Consider the following 17,005-nt stretch of genomic DNA (forward strand, 5'->3'; position numbering starts at 1 on the left):
AAGTATGCTAAGGCTATAGGTTTATCTACTAAATAGTTTAAGACCTAGTACTCCTATAACTTATACGCCGCGGAGGCGGCATCTATTATTAGAATAGGAACTACTAAATTTAGAGCCGCGGTCCTTACGGCTAGTAGTAGGATTCTTACTAAAATTAAGGGTATCTAGGCGTTTACGTACTCTAATAGAGAGGGCAAGATATAGTAGATACTACTAAGTAGAATAGCCTAAGTAGGTCCGGCGTAAGATTTAGTATTATTAGTAGATAGTTTAGTAAAGGTCTAAGATCGTAGAAGCCTATAACCCCTAAGGGCTAATTAAAGCGCTTACCTAACTTAAAGAACCCTACTAGCTAATTAGTTAAGTATAGCTAAAGGTCTATATACTTTATTACTAAACGCCTATAAACCTAGAGGGTAAATTAAAGCGCCTACTTAACCTAAAGAACCCTAGTAGCTAATTAGTTTAAATGTAGTTAAAGGGAGTCTATATGCTTTATTATTAGCTTAAGCTCTATAGGTAGGCGCACTAGAGGGTAGGCATACTAGAGGGTAGGCGTACGGCTAGGTGCTCTAGTATTATATTATTATCTATAACCTCTTATCTACCTCTCCTCTATAACTATTACCTTTCCTTATCCTCCTCTACTACTACCACCACTACTACTACTAATAATAATAATAATAATAATAACATGCCCGCTTACCGCTCTACTTACCCCTTATACTATATATACCTTACCTACCTTACCCTCCCCCCTCTCCTACGGGCTTCGGCCTAATATAATAGAGTACTCTTATTCTATTATAGTAGTATATAGCCCCGGCCTACTACCTCTACTAACTTTAGTTAGGTTAGTAAGGAGGATATTCCTTATCTTATTAGCCGCTTTAACTAAGGTTAGCTTAGGTCTAGCTATATATACCCGCCTATTATTACGTACGTATAGACTATTTAGAGATTTAGTTTAACTTACTAAACCATATTATAATAGGCTACTACTACTATAGTAGTAGTAGTAGTAAAATATAGCCTTACTTATATCGTTACCTACCTACTTACCGTAAGCTAAACTAAACTCTACTACCTTATATATAGACTAACCTCTAGTATAAGTAGCCTACCTATACTGCCTAGTAAGTAGTAGTAGTAATAGTAGTAGCCGTTATCGCTACTACTACTATAGTTTAGTAGTTTACTATTACCGCTATTATCTGTATAAGTAATTAGTCTAACTCTAGGAACTTAAATACCTTAAGACTAACCTTATATAGTAGCTCTCTACTACCCCCCCTACGCTTACTCTTACTACCTACGCCGCTATCACCCTCTATATAAGTAATTAGTCTAACTCTAGGGACTTAAACACCTTAAAGACTAACCTTAGATAGTAGCTCCCTACTACCCCCCCTACGCTCATGCTTACCCTTACTACCCGTACTACTATTATTACCCTCCGTATAAGTAATTAGTCTAACTCTAGGGACTTAAATACCTTAAAGACTAACCTTAGATAGTAGCTCCCTACTACCCCCCCTATACTCGCGCTTACCCTTACCGCCTATACCGCTATCGTCGCCCTCTATATAAGTAATTAGTCTAACTCTAGGGACTTAAACACCTTAAAAACTAACCTTAGATAGTGGCTCCCTACTACCCCCCCTACTACTATGCTTGCCCTACCCCTTTCTACCCCTACTCCTCCCCCCCCCTAGCCCTTACTTACTACTACTACTAACCCCGTCACCGTAGGTCTATATACTATAGTGTTATTTAATAGTGATGCTAATAGATATAGTATAGAACCCTATTAGTATTACTTCTACCTCTTACCCTTAGGGCCTTACTAGTAGCTATAGCTACTAAGTAAGTATAAACCATCTAGGATATAGGTATAGAAAGACTAACATACTATAGGAATGATAATACTCTAGCTCCTACTAGCCTAACAGCTAGGGATAATATTAGGGAGTAGTTAGCGGAGCTTACCTACTAGTAAATTACCTATAGCTAAGCCTACTACCCCTTTAACTTCTTTTAGCCTAGTTAGGTTATAGGGCTCTATACTACCTAGGACTATAATATATAGTAGTTAGCTAGCTTAGCTACCTTAGAGACCCCTAAGTCTAAGTAATAGGAGGTATAGGGTAATAGGACGGTTACTAACTATTAGTACTAGGTTAGCTACATCTCCTATATTATAGAGACTTAGGCGGGTATAGAGAGACTTAGTAATACCTAGTGCTAGCCCTACTAAGACGCTAGCTATAAATGTTAGGTTTACTAGTAGGAGGCTATTAATAAGATTAGTAAGGCTAGTAAAGCTTACGCGCGCTACTATAATAAAATCTAGAAGTATCCTCTAGTCTACTAGAAGAAGGAGTTAGTACTATATAAGCGGAAGTAGTCTCTACCCCTATATTCTAGTTATCGTCCCCTTAAGCCTAAGGGGCCCCCTAGTAGTCTACTACTAGAAGCGGGAGGGTCTAGTATTACGGTATAGCTAGTTAGTTAGGGTGTTAGTCTAGTTATTTAGTGTTTAGGTTTAGTATTATTTAGTTTAGGTACTAGGTTAGGACGCCTATAGTTTTTTTTTCTCTCTCCTCTCCGGTTTTTTTTTATACTATAAAGTACTATACGTCCTATTATAATTATATTTCTAGTAGCTATAATCTAAGTCCTATCTTATAACATAGCTTACGCTATATAAGCTATTTATAGTAGCTAGCGTCGTTTATACTACTTATATATTAAATCCTATAGGTTCTATTTAGCTCCTAGGGTTAATAGGGTTAATAGGGTTCCTAGAGTTAGTTAAGTTTATAGGGTAGCCTAAGTTACTAAAGAGAATAGCTCTATAACCGATTAAATAGTAAATAGAAGGGGGGGTTTCGTTATATATAGCCGGCGTATTAGATCCTAAGTGCCCTAATTAAATCTTAGGGTTAATAGGGTTAATTAAGATAATAGGATCGCCTAAGTTAATTAAGAGGTTAGCTTTATAGCTAGTTAAACGGCGAAAAGGGAGGAGATCGCGTTATATATAACTAGTACTATTTATACTATTTACGTAATAGATCCTATAAGCCCTAACTAGATCCTAGGGTTAAAAGAGTTAATTAGGTTGCCTAGGCTATCTAGGATAGGTATATTACGGCCGCTTACATCTTATAAGGCCTAAGAGATAGTATTAAGTCTTACTCTAAGAATTATAAGGTGCTTATTAGCTATCTTAGCTATATTATTATTAGACCGGATATTCGCTTTATAATCCTATTAGATAAACCTCTTAACCTACTATCCTTAAAACGGACATCTACCCTACCCTTCTAAGTAATCCCTTTTTCCCTTATCTCTTTAATAATACTACTATGTAAGTAGAGTTATTACTCCTATATTATCTTATCTAGTAGACACCTTAGGTAGTTAATCTACTTATATTATTTAAATGATTAATCTTCTATAATACTCTTATCGTACTTTATCCCCTAAACGCTACTCTAAATAATATAGGAAAAGAGACTAAGCCTACTACCTATACCGGCCTAGTAATAGGGATAGAAGTCCGAAACTCCTTATTCTTACTATTATTATTATTTTTATTCTTACTATCGCCGTTATCGCCGTCATCGTTATTATCGTCGTTATTATCGTTATCGTCGTTATCGTCGTTATCGTCGTTATCGTCGTTATTATCGTTATCGTCGTTATCGTCGTTATCGTCGTTATTATCGTTATCGTCGTTATCGTTATTATCGTCGTTATTATTATTATTATCGTTATCGTCGTCATCCTCCTCCTTAATAATACTACTACTAATAATAATTACCCTAACTTAGTTCTCTATATAATTACTAATTAGTAGCCTAGATCCTATCTAATAGGAGTCGCTTCTATTACTATTATCCTAGGGAGCCCCTAGCCTATTATCTAGCTATATATACGCCCTACTAGCCATCCTATAGTTCGTATAATCCCTACTAAAAAGGTAACCTAGGTTTTCTAGGTCCTTAATAATAGTATAGGGTAGTATCCCTAGGTATTACTAATAGGTCTAATGTAGGATAGCCTTAATTATAAGATATAAGGCGTAGAAATAAAAATAGGCTGTTTAGTTAAATAATTAGAGGATAAGGGGGTGCTATTAGCTAGCTATAGTAACTATATACATTTAAAGCTCGCGGATAGAACGCAACATCTAACCTATTAGAAGAGAAGAGTATTTAATCATGAATAGCGTATGATCTAGAGTTCTACTAGCGCGCTTAATTACGATATAGATAGCTTAGACGTTACGAATACTCTAACTAAGGCCTTATATTAGAATACTAACGGTATAGACGACCTAATAGAACTAGGGAAAAACCTTAGCCGGCCTATTTTAGAGTTTAATAATAAATTAAGGAATAAAGTCTTAATCTAGGATAAGCGGCATCTTATATAGTTTTATAGCATTTACTAGAAAGGGGATAGGAGTAGGGTTAGTTATAGTATTAGAAGATAAAGAGATAAGTAAAGTTAAGAAATAGGATAAGAGATAAGTTTTAAATATACTAGAGTACTAGATCGTTAATTAAGGTTAATTTATTAGTACTAGATGAAGCGGGACGGAGTCTCTAGCACTTTAGTCTACCTATCTATAGGTACATTATAATATAGCCTTTATAAGATTAGTTAGTAGGGTTAATAGGGTCTTTAGGATTTATAGGGTTATGAGGGTTTATAGGGACCCTAGCTTTCTACTATTCCTATTCCTTATTTAGTATAGTAAGTAAGTTAATTACTAGATTATTAATTATATTAAGCTATTTATTACTATTATTAATAAATCCCTTAATCTTAATCTTATCTAGGCGTATATTACTATTATTAATAAACTCTTTAAATCCTCCTATATCTACACCCTATTATAGTAGTATAGGATATATAATTTAAGTATAATACTTACCTTATCTTATATAGAGCTTATTAAATTACTTAACTTATTAGTTAAGATACATTAAGCCGGCTATCTAAATATCCTTAGAATTAAAGGGTTTCTTACTAACTAGGTCTAGGTAGCTCCTTTACTAAATAAGATAGAAAGAGTAGAGAGATTTTATGAGATTAAACATGTTATAGAGCGCTAATTTCCTTATATAGTAACCGGATATCTCTTTACTAAAAGCTCCTTTAAGCTATAAGCATAGTGATTAGACCTATATGTTTAATAGATAGATTTAATTAAGTGTCTCCTCCTTATTATAGGTAGAATTTTTAAAGTTCCTTATCTTAAGCTTTATATTAGCGTTAAGGTGTTCTAATATAAGGTTAATTAGCTTAAAGGTATTAGCTCTTCTAAGCTAGTTAATAAGCCTAGATAAGAGGATCGCATCTTAGAGCTTAGGGGTATTAATATTTAATAGATTCTAGTAGAAGTATAACATCTCTTTCCCGTATCTATACTGCCTAGAACTAAAGAATAGGATAATTAAAGGGTCGATAAGATATTATAGGAGGCTAATATTACTATACTTAATAGTATAGTATATACTAAGGAAAATCTTAATCTCTTATAGTAGTTAACACATAGTGTAGAATCTAATATCCTAGATAGGACGTCCTTAGTCATTAGTACTACTCTATACTTACTCTATAAAGGTAGTAAGCTACACATCTTTAATGAGCTTAAGGAGTTAATTAGGTATTATAATACTAATAATACTAGATATGAACTCTAGTATCTAGAATTTCTTCCCTTTAAGAAGATACCCTTTACGCTACATAGCGGTATATAAGAGAGTAACTATATAGGACGTAAAGCTTTACGTAAATAGGGGCTATATTTAGTAGTATTTAGTATTACTTCTATTAGTTTAACTACGGTTATAGGTAAGGATATTACTCTAGAGGGTATATATATCCTCTACTCCCTATTTACCCTCTAGCCCCTAATATATACGAATAATAGTATTAATAAGATTCATCTATACATAGAACTAAGATGATATACTAAGTAGCTATCTATACTTATTATACGCCTATATTACGGCCTCCTACTTACCTTTAATAGCTTAAATATATTACGCGGTAAGCTAATTACTATATATAAGGTATAGTTACTTAGTGAAGTTATTTAGTTTACCTAGGGAGTTCTTAAGTCCTAGCTACCGTAGGAAGATATTCTTATATACCCTATAGGTCCTAGTAATTAACCCTTTATTATAGTTAATTATTCTAAGCTATATAAAGTCTATCTTATAGGGCTATAGGCGCTTAACCTCTAGTACGGTTAGGAGGATACTATCTATGTTATTCCTATATACCTTCTTAATACCTAACCCGTAGATCCTTTACACCGTATTAATAATTAGGAACCTAGTTAATATGAGGCCTAGTCCGTTTCCCTCTCTACTAAATATAGTAGGGGATTTAAGAATATCTTTAAGGTTAAGGGGGATGGATAGATTATATATATCCTAGTATAATCCATCATCTAGTATGTATAGATAATTAATAATGGCGGCTATTATCTTTAAGCGCATTTTTATTATGTTACTAAGAACCTCATCACACTTTAAGTCTTAGTAGTTAAAATTATCATATATAATGATAATCTAAAGGGATTTTATAAGCTACTTTAGGTAGTCCTGCTTAAATTATTAGTAGGAAGTTATTTTATCCTAATTTTTAGTTAGCTCTTAGGGTTTATAGGGTTTATAGGGTATGTAGGGTTTATAGGGTATGTAGGGTATATAGGGTCTATAGGGTTTCTATAGTCTATAGGGTCTATAGATATTATTACCTTACTATATAGAGTAACCTAATCTAAGGCCCTTTTTAATATATAATATGATAGACTAACGCTAAGGCCGTAAAGGACTTAGATAACTTACCGCTTTATTCTAGACCTAAGAAGATATATACTAAGCGCTATTAAGAGGAAGTTTAACCTCTATCTATACCGTCTATAGTATACTATACTTATAATCATAAATATCTACTTACGTCTTTTCTATTTACTACGCTCTACTATACTCTAGGATACTCTTACCTTTATATAACTCTCCTAATAGCTCTAGTAGTTCTAAAGAACTCTTAAAAGCATATTATACTAAGTAGGTACCTTACTCTAGATTATAGCATAAGCACTAGCTAAGTTAAGAGATGTAATTTCTCTATACTCTATATTAAGGTTAATCTTATTAAAATATAGGCTACGGCTATAGATAAGGTAATTAAGCTTATACTTAAAGGAGTCTAGAGTATAGTCTTAGAATACTAGACGATTTAAGGTAGCGCGTAATACACTCTATTACTATAATAGTAAGGCGTAACGCCTATAGCCTACTTTAATATTATTAGATACCTAAGCCGTAAGTAACTACTTAAAACTAAGGCGGTAATGCTTTATTACTTCTACTACTTTAAGAAGCTTATCCTTCCTCCTAATATTTTTATTTAACTAGATATCGTCCCTATTATAGGCTTTATTATAGTCCCATACGTCTTTATCTACTAGACTTAATTCTAGTCTATCTTATAATCTATCCTCTAAAATATCCTCTACGTTATCCTTATTAAACTCCTTATTAGAACTATTATCACCCTCCTCTTTACTATTAGAGTTATTATCCGTATTATTATGATTAGGGTTTATTATCTAGTTCGTATACGATTCTCCTAGCATCTTAAGGTACTACTCTATGTGTTTAAGGGGGCTAGTCTTAATTTTAGTAAGGGGGCTTAATAGAGGTAGAGCACTATTAGCATCTTAATAATAATATTAAGAGATAGGAGTGCTTAGATACATTCCTATATATTAATAAAATAGGGCTTTTAATTACGGGTAGTCTTAAGGTAATCTAATATTATTAGGTACGTAATATATAGCTTTAAATAAAGTTATTACAGCATTAAAGATATCTCTTATATAAAATAGGCTAAGTTACTCTTAGACCCTCTTTAAGGTTTATACTATACATAATATAATTAGTTCTTAGGGTCTTTAGGGATCTAAGCGCTACTTACTAGTCCTAATTTAGATAGCGCAAACCGGAATAAAGAGGGTCTAACTTATGAGATAAACACTAGCTAGCAAGCGGACCAGTATTCGCTTATACTACCTGATTGGGTTTAGAGCGGACGCAGGCCAGCGTATATCGCGACGACGCAAGCTGCTAATTCTTCTTTTGCTCTTCACCAATTGACCTTCAATTTTGTGGACACTATGCTCGCCGTGACACCGGGAGAGCTCCAAGGAAATGGCCATAGCTCCTTACTCAATCAGTCAAGGGACCCTATCGACAGGCCCCTTGTCGCGATTCTCCGAGCTCGCGCGCCGTTTTCCGGCTTGATACGATGTGGGCTGCAGTGACAGCCCCGCATTGCAACTCTCGAAGAGGCCAGGAAATGAACGACTACCCTCTCGCCGCTCCATTTCGCAGAGCTTGCGCCTAAAAATGCGGCAAAACGGAAGCAGATTTGCGTAACTTGCAAACGCCGATGTCGGGTATGGCTTGTCTGAGTCGGACCATCTCATGTACGGATCATCTACTGACCAATTGCATCCAAACATATGGTACAGTCTTATTTTAGACCTACACTGTCTCTCTTTACTTGTTTCTCGTCCAAGCACCCCGTTTCTGTATTCAAGCCCAACATCATAGCATCATGAGCCAAATACTACGAGCCCGTGACCGCCTCGAGCAGGTCTCCAACACTCTTGCGCCGTCGGAATCTTCAGCTTCTCCAGACCATGCGCCGTACCCGTATCCAGTCCCCAATCCCACGACACCGTTTTGGCGTACCGAGCTTCACGAGCTCGATAGCCATCGCAGCACTGCCGACCTGCCAGCCGAGACGGATGTCTTGATCATCGGAGCCGGCTTCTCTGGAGCCGCAATGGCATATCACCTGCTGGATGAGAACCAATCTCCACCGTCGATATGCATCTTGGAAGCTCGCGAAGCGTGTTCTGGAGCCACCGGTCGAAACGGCAAGTGAACACGAGGATCTGCACTCTCACCATCAACGCAGATAGCCAGACAGACAGATAGGCAAGACAGCTAACAGTTTCCGCAGGTGGCCACCTCAAGCCCGACGTCTACTTTCAAGTGCCCAAATACACGGCGCTGTTTGGAGCCGAAGCGGCCAACGAAGTGGCGGCGTTCGAGTCCTCCCAAGTCTATGCCGTCAAGGAGTTGGTCGAGAAGGAGCAGATTGACTGCGAATTCACGCTGACGCGTGCCGTCGACGTTTGCCTCGACGCCGACCATGCCGCCAAGTGCAAGGCCGAGTTCATGGAGCTCCGACGGCGCAAGGTGCCCAGCGTGCGCGACGTCTTCTTTGCCGAGGGCAAGACGGCCGAAGACGTGAGCGGCGTCAAGGCCGCCAAGGCCGCCTTTACTTTTACCGCCGGCCATGTCTGGTATGTGATTTTCTTATCCCGATTTACCCCTGAAGTACCCCCTTTGTCCAGGGCTCACCTCTCCACAGGCCATACAAGCTGGTACTGCACCTCCTCCAGCTTGCCGTCTCGCGCGGCGTCAACCTGCAAACGCACACGCCCGTCCTGTCCATCTCACCCACGCAAGACAGCGCCGGTTACTGGACGGCCACAACGCCGCGCGGCAGCATCCGCGCGCGCAAAATCGTGTACGCCACCAACGCGTACACGGCGTCTCTGGCGCCGCAGTACCGCGACCGAATCGTGCCCGTCAAGGGCATCTGCAGCCGCATCGCGGCGACCAAGCAGCCGGCGCCCTTTCTGCCCAACACGTACAGTCTGCGGTACGCACCGGGCATCTACGACTACCAGATCACCCGCAATGATGGCAGTATCGTGATTGGCGGCGCCAAGCCGTATTTCTGGCACGATCCGAAGCATTGGTATGGCGTGACGGACGACGCGACGTTGATTGCACCGGCCGTCAAGCATTTTGATGGATATATGCAGCGCAGCTTCCGCGGGTGGGAGGACAGCGGAGCAAAGCTGGATTGCGTGTGGACGGGCATCATGGGGGTTTGTGTCCTTTTCCCTCTTTCCCCTTCCCCTTGCCCAACCCCCCTACCCATCCCCAAGAACTCGGAATACTAACGCCGGCGCCACAGTGCACGACGGACCTAATGCCGCACATCGGCGCCGTGCCGGGCAAGCCCAATCAGTTCATCATGGGCGGCTTCAACGGGCACGGCATGCCGCTCATCTGCCTGACGGCCAAGGGCCTGGCCAAAATGGTGCGTGACGACGCGCCATTTGAGCAGACGGGCATCCCGCGCATCTTCAAGACGACCCAGGAACGTCTGGATAACGACGTCAATTTGCTTTTGGAGAGTAAGCCCCAGTAGTGGTGGGTTGCAGTTGTGGTGGTGGGAGCGGGAGACGAGTGTGTGCTGGGTGCGTGTATCTTTGTGTGGGATGCCAGCAGCACAGAGAATATTTCATGGCATGATGGATGGATGTATGGATGGAGGGAAGGAGGGAGGAAGACAGGGACGGAGGCAGAGGTGGTCCATTCTGGGCTCTCCCTCCCTCTCTGTCTGTCTTGGTCTCCCTCCCTCCACCACGGTCCTTCCTCCCCCTGTCACTGCGTGCGTTCGCGAACGAGCTAGCCAGCCAGCGAGCTGACAGCTGACCGTCAGCCGTTCGCGCTACAGGAACAGTGTGTGTGGAATGCGGTGGAGGGTTGTATCAAGCAGAGCAGAGGTTGAAACTGCTACTACCCAAGAGCTAGTGAGTCGACACTGATAGAGAGATAGACTAATGGACGGGCAGAAAGAAAGGTATCATCTCATCTCGCCTCAATCTCCCTAGCCAGTCAGCCAGCCAACCAACAGCGCGACAGTATGCAGAGATGGAGTGAGACAGACGGCTGGCCGTAGTAGTCGTCGTAGCGCGATGAAGTGGTAGAGAAAAAGAGAGACAGAGACGCTCGCAAAGCAAAGCAGCAGCAGCCAGCGCGCCGCTTTCTTCCCACTCATCCCATCCCGTTCCGCTACCCGCCATCTCCACCTCTTCGCCTCCCTCTCCCTCTCCCTTTCCCCACCTCTGTCTGTCCCCCTCTCTTCTCACCGAGTCAGCTTCACGCCAACTAGTTGATCACGCCGCCAACAGCCGCTCCCTCCAATCATCGCAAACGCAAGCGACGCGGCGGGTATCCGCGGCATGAACCACCTAGCCCGCAGGCATGCTGGCCGGCCAGCAGGCCGTCGTTGCATAGGTACGGTAGGAGAGACGGGTGGACGGACGGACGGGCGGACGGACTAGGCTGGGCTACATACATGCATCCATGCATCCTTGCAGCGACGCAGCGACGTTTGGCCACATGATGTGCGCCCGCTGCTGCACTGCCTACCACCGTCTGAGCCGGCTACTACTACTATGACTACTACTACTACTACCACAAACTACATCACTCCCAAAGTGAATCTATTCCATTCGTCCGTAGACTTCTCTGATCCTCGATTACCTGGCGCGTCACCATCATGGCAAAATCTATGCCATGGTGATTGTCGGGCGCGAGGAAAGACCACAGGAGTCGATGGCTCAATATCTCCCTTGTAAATTTGACCTCCGTCGTCTGTCCACTTCGTCTGCATTGACGACCGGACAAAAAACGGACAAGCGCATGCATGAGTGCATGTATTTTGGCCACCTACTTACCTACCTACTTACCTACCTACCTAGCTCCTAGCTCCTTGCGATGGTAGGTGTCGCCTTCCTTCTCCCTGGCCGTCTTTTGCGCTTCCATGGACTACTCTAACCTGCCTATGTACCTATCTGATCCAAACCTCCACTTTTGATCTCCCGTCGTTCTTTTATTCGCCCTGCCGTCCTGTCGCATGAAACTACTGCACTGTCCCTTTCGCCTTTTCGCTCGTGTAGAGCGAGCGACGGTGGCGGTGTGTTCGGGAATTAGCTAGCTAGCTGGCTGGCTGGATGGCTGGCTGGCTGGATGGCTACACACCAAGTAGCCAGCCTGAGCGCACGCTACTGCCAAGCTGGTGCTTGCTTGCCGTTGTGGCGGTGAAGTGGAGGAAGAGAAGAGGATTGTCCGGCGAGATGAGATGGTGGGAAGGAGGATGGAGAAGGGGAAGACAGCGGAGGTGGAAGAGGGACGTCTCGTTGAACGAGTTGGGAGTGCGGTTGCAGGTATAATACAGTGAGTTGATTGACAGCACAGCGCCATCATGCATACGTCTGTCTGTCTGTCTGTCTGTCTGTGCGACTCATCTATCGACCGTGAGTGACGCCCCCATCCATGTCCTGATCCTTTTCCGTCATGTCCCTACATTTCCTACAGCCGTTCGTTTGTGTCTGTGTCGTACGACCAGGCAAGAAGAAGAGCGTGAGTGCGTTCGCGATGCGATGCGTGGGGAAAGATCTCTTAAACAAGCATATACTCGCCATCCGTGCGCTCCATGGCCCTACGCCAGCGAAAAGCCTGTCTATCCCAGCCTTCCGCGCCTTCGACCTGACATGGCACCAACAGCCCAGCCGCCGCTGCTGCCCTCCTGCCACCGGCATCATGCGCGACGCCAGCTGCACCGTCACCATCGCCATCGCCATCCTCCCGACTCCATACACGCTCCAAAACCTCAAGCCCGCGCAAATTATTCCAAAAGCCAGACCTGCGCATAATGGCGACGCACTCGGCGCGCACCATGGCGCGGTGCCCGGGATCGACGCACTCAGTGCCGGTGATGAAGAGCGGCCACAGCAGGAATTTCTGCACGGGGCTGCGCGGCGACATGTACGAGACGTGGAAGAGGGCTTGGGCGACGAGGTTCTGGAAGTTGAGCGAGGCGCTGGCGAGCGAGGGGTGCGCGAGGCGCTCGATGTAGAGCAGCGCTGCGTAGCGGAAGGATTCGGAGAGGTGCAGAACGTCGTGGTGGTGTGGCGAGGTGGAGAGGGTCGACAAGCTGGCTGAGCAGGGAGGTGCTGCTGCTGCTGCTGCTGCGCCGTGTATGGGCTCTAGTTCCCATTGTTGTAGGTGCTGGCGGATCTCGCGCCATTCGGCCCAGAACTCGTGGCGGTGGTCGTGGAGTGCGTCTGAGGGAGTGGTGTTGTTGGGCATGTGAGGATGGGGGGGAGGAGGAGCCCACCCGTTGCCATCAAGCTGGCTGGTAGTGGTATCGCTGGGCGTGTTCAAGCGCGGGCTGACGGGGCGATTCTGACTCAGGAGGTTGAGGCGGCCAAGCCGCGCGATGATTCTGAACAGCCGCCCGTCGCAGCCGATGAGGTGCTCCAGCGCGCCCAGGCTGCTCGACTCGGTGATGGCGTCGAGCAGGTCGTCGCGGACTTGGGTCTCGCGGTCGTTGACCGTCGACGTCATGACGTCGAACCACGTAAAGAACATTTCGATCCACGCCGTGAAGCTGGTCCGCTGCTCGCGCAGGCTCAGCAGCCGCTTGACGCCTTCGAGCTGCGTGCGGAATTTGGAGAAGCCGCTGTCGCTAACGTGGAACAGGCACAATACCAGCAGCGTCGCCAGGACCGAGTCATGTTGCGCGCTCAGCGGGTCGGCGAGCTGCTGGTTGAGTAGCTGGATGGATGTGGCTTTGTAGTGCCGTTCCTCTTCGGAAGGCTCGCCATGAATTTCTCGAATTTCTTCCGATGAGAACCGCTGCCGCGTCCACTCTGGGCTGTGGTCTGACCACCGGGTCTTGCTCATGGCAACAAACTTGGCTTCGGAGTTTTGGCGCATGCGTACGTTGTTGACGGCCAAGGCTGCAATGGCATTCCGCAGCGCCTGACTCTCCATGGCCAGACCCATGACGTGCACGCGGTAAGGGTTCGACGGACCATCGTACGCAACGAGAGCCGGGCAAATCATTCGATCATAGTAATCCATCAAAACTTGCATGCGCGGGGAAAGATGGCGGCCCGCCGAATAGACGGAGCGGGTGCCGACCATGGCGAGCTCGGCAAGCGCAGCAGCGGCTTCAGAGAAGCGCCCACTGGTCTCCGTAAGTGCGTGGGAAGTAGGGCGTGTGCCACGGCTGTAGGACGAGTCTGAAATGTGCGTCAAGTTAGGTCCCGCTGCTGCTGCTGCTGCTGCTGCTGCCCCAAGTGCGCTAGGGAGAAACGTATCTTGGTAGCCAGGATGCTGGCTGTATGCCCGTGGCTGCATAGAGCTCATGTCATGGAGCTCGTGCAAGCTTTGATCTGAACTGATGCTTGAACTAAGATCTTCGTACATGACGGGGAATGACCGCGGGGCGTCAGCGAAGATGAGCGACTCGGTCGAGCTAATTGGCGTGCGTGATGGGAGCAGGTGCTCGGGATAGTTGTGCATGATTGGATCGGCAAAGTGAAAGTCGTCTGGAGTGCCGGGAAAATCACTTGGTGAGGAATAGTCACCCAATGCGCTGTCGCTGTGCGAACTGAGGGGGCCAGTCGACGTGGAGAGAGCCGAGTCGTCAAAAGGAACAGCCAAGGTGGTGTGTAGTCGTTGAAGGGGCTTGGGGGGAAACTGAGGGCGTGACTTGCGGCCCGCGCCGCCAAAGGATTCCACGTGCTCTCCAAAACTCGGCAGATGCCATCCTTGATACGGCACTGCAGGCGGAGGTATGTGGACAGGACTCGTGGCATCCATGCTCGCATGCTCTTGGCCAGTTGGACTGTGGATCGGAGAAGGCGACTTTTGGCTTGGTTGAGCATAGGGTTGGCGCAGCGGTTGTTTCCGAGACACGGTCGACGTTGGTGGACTCGGCAAAGACACCGAAGGTTTGCGAGCAGTTGCCTGGGTCGAGTTTTCCCGTGAAGAGCTAATGGTCGAAGAGGGAGACTTGGGGACCGGACATGACATGCCCCTCAGTTTTCCACGGCTGGCGACTCCAACGCCCCAGGTCAAGGTGGTTCGATATCCCGAGCATTCTTTGCCCATTTCTATGCACTGGGTGCAATATGGCCTTCGACGATCGCATTTTGCTTGGCGTTGGCGACAGGTGAAGCAGTCCTCGGTTGCACCGGTAGCAACAGCCCTTCTGCGGCGCTTGCGAGGCGTGGCAGCAGAGTTGATGGGCGTTGGAGCGGACGAAGGTTTCGGGGAGGTCATGACTCTGGTGGAGAAAGATTTAAGCTTAAGCAGGGAGGACAAGTGCAAGTGTGGCAGATATAGACGTTTTGAAAGTCGAGTGAGCAGTGATCCATGCAAGAGTCGAGGCCGAGGGAGCGAGAACTAGACAGTGGCGAGGGTGGCAGCATGAGGGGGGGGGGAATAGAAGAGTGATGATGGTCGGAGATGGAGGGTCTAGTAGTAGACAGAGGATAGGAGAGAAAAAGCGCAGTGCAGCGTACCCTGGCGTGCAGGGCGTGTGGCGTGAAGAAGGGGGGGGGGGGGGGGGGTGGCAGCTCGTGCAGCATGGCTCCCCCACAGCAGGCTGGGTTGGATGTAACATGCATGGATCTAAGGGCATGGACAGCACGGGGCGCCAATGGAAAGGCTGGAGGGGGAGACGGAGGGGGAGACGGAGGGGGGGGGATATGGTCCCTGGACAGACGGACGGACGGCGTCAGGGACCGTCAGTCCATGTCTAGCAGCGGGCGGGCATTGGAGTGGTGATGCGGGCATTTGGTGTTGAAGCAGGTCAGGTCGAGTCGACGGCCGGGGCCGACGCAGCCGACGGACGGACGTCGACGACATGGAGGGAGCAGCAGCGCGCAATCTGCCTGGGCGCCCGGCGAATCAGCTCAACTGCCTAGGCGACCCTCAATGTCTCTATGCACCACACCAGGAGTGACCCCGCAAGCACAAGACCTCCTCAAGGCACTACCGCATCATGTCAATGGCCGTGGGCTGCGCAAAGGGACCGTCGACATCTAATGGACGGCACGCCCCAGCCTCTCTCCCGCCGGTCCACGCTCCATCTATATCCGTCGTCTCCAGCAGCCAGCAACACGGCTCGCCGTCTCTGTATGCAAGATGCAAGCCTTGCCGCCGTCGCCGTGTTCCGTCTCGCGGCGCCGCCGACGCCCTTGTGCAACTGGCACGCCTCGCCGGTGCTTGACGCGAAGCTTGGCATACATGCAGTGCAGTAGGGAAAAAGCACCATCACCACCACAACCACGGCCCAAGCCAAGGCATCCAGCATCCTCGACATGAGGCTGATGTCTCTGACCTCACGTGTCGCTCTGCCTCGTGTCCACCGCCCCGCCCACCATCAACGGCCGAAGTTTTCCTTTCGTCGTCTCTCTCCGCCTCGCGGACCATCAGTTCGACCGACCAACGGCACTAGCCGCAATCGGCCTAGCCAACCATCATGCTGTGCACCCGTCGACAATCTCTACCATTGGAAATTCGACACTGACTGACTACACGTCGAGACAAACTGCTATCCTCACCGATTGGCTGCTTCGGTATCAAAGCGTCTAAGGAAGCGGCCCGAAACCCCAAAACTACCCGATTCGACTTTGACAGCCAACACAACACCTAAGCTCGGCTCGTTTCCAACCCTCGTGTCCATCGACTCGTCTGCCAGCCCGTCTGCCTGAGGTACTCTGCAAATTTTCAACAAAGACTGCAGCATGCGATTCCGCCGGAATTTCCATCTTCCGTTGGACAGTTGGCGCTGGTTGCGGCGTCTCGAGCTTGCATCATGCAGTTCAATCTGTGCCGTCACTGGATGCTGCGCAGTAAAACCCCTCCGCTGGCACCATCAGCACAAGGCTCAACGCTCCGCCGCTGCACTGGCATGCCCGCCTACTCTCTCCATGAGAAGACGCTGACAGTGCCAAGTCATCACGTTAGTGGCGCCATGTTCAACCAGCCAAATCTCCCATCTTCAAATGCATTTCCAAACACCGTCCCGCCTAGCTCCTTCCAGAACCTTCATTGGCCTTCTAAACCACAGAAACTTGAAATTTCCCATCTCTTCGGTCTTTTCCTCCTCTTTTGTCGTCAAGACACCATAATCTTGACGTCGAGCTGGTTTTGATCCTTGCCCGGGGCCTGTGATTCAGTCTCCTCATCAGCCTTCTCCAAACAATGGCCAAGCACATGGCTCCCCAATCGCTTGAGAT

General features: G+C 46.4%; 3 protein-coding genes across 3 annotated transcripts; 1 reads left to right on the top strand and 2 right to left on the bottom strand.

The window, feature by feature from the left end:
- Positions 1-975: 975 nt before the first annotated feature.
- IWZ02DRAFT_435707 (uncharacterized protein) lies at positions 976-1,881 on the bottom strand (the record flags this gene model as incomplete). Its single annotated transcript, XM_066766469.1, has 8 exons — positions 976-1,004; positions 1,063-1,083; positions 1,125-1,214; positions 1,304-1,330; positions 1,427-1,454; positions 1,509-1,582; positions 1,727-1,754; positions 1,834-1,881. 8 exons carry the CDS (start codon positions 1,879-1,881, stop codon positions 976-978), a joined length of 345 nt encoding a protein of 114 aa, XP_066620098.1.
- Positions 1,882-8,504: 6,623 nt separating this feature from the next.
- IWZ02DRAFT_61056 (FAD dependent oxidoreductase-domain-containing protein) lies at positions 8,505-10,535 on the top strand. Its single transcript, XM_066770961.1, has 4 exons — positions 8,505-8,977; positions 9,064-9,409; positions 9,478-10,003; positions 10,093-10,535. The coding sequence occupies exons 1-4, from the start codon at positions 8,653-8,655 to the stop codon at positions 10,327-10,329; spliced, it is 1,434 nt and encodes a 477-aa protein (XP_066620099.1). The 5' UTR covers positions 8,505-8,652; the 3' UTR covers positions 10,330-10,535.
- A 1,591-nt stretch (positions 10,536-12,126) lies between these two features.
- Positions 12,127-15,292, bottom strand: IWZ02DRAFT_61079 (fungal-specific transcription factor domain-containing protein). The gene has a single exon (XM_066770962.1). The coding sequence runs from the start codon at positions 15,039-15,041 to the stop codon at positions 12,369-12,371; it is 2,673 nt and encodes an 890-aa protein (XP_066620100.1). The 5' UTR covers positions 15,042-15,292; the 3' UTR covers positions 12,127-12,368.
- Positions 15,293-17,005: the final 1,713 nt, after the last annotated feature.

Source organism: Phyllosticta citriasiana (assembly GCF_038021145.1).
Source record: "Phyllosticta citriasiana strain CBS 120426 chromosome Unknown IWZ02scaffold_12, whole genome shotgun sequence".
Lineage (NCBI taxonomy): Eukaryota > Fungi > Ascomycota > Dothideomycetes > Botryosphaeriales > Phyllostictaceae > Phyllosticta > Phyllosticta citriasiana.

Bases quoted from the DNA above. Each gene is read 5' to 3' on its own strand.
- IWZ02DRAFT_61056 (XM_066770961.1), top strand. From the start codon at position 8,653: ATGAGCCAAATACTACGAGCCCGTGACCGCCTCGAGCAGGTCTCCAAC. The intron at 9,410-9,477 runs GTATGTGATTTT...ACCTCTCCACAG, and splicing joins TTTACCGCCGGCCATGTCTG to GCCATACAAGCTGGTACTGC. The intron at 10,004-10,092 runs GTTTGTGTCCTT...CCGGCGCCACAG, and splicing joins TGTGGACGGGCATCATGGGG to TGCACGACGGACCTAATGCC.
- IWZ02DRAFT_61079 (XM_066770962.1), bottom strand. From the start codon at position 15,041: ATGACCTCCCCGAAACCTTCGTCCGCTCCAACGCCCATCAACTCTGCT.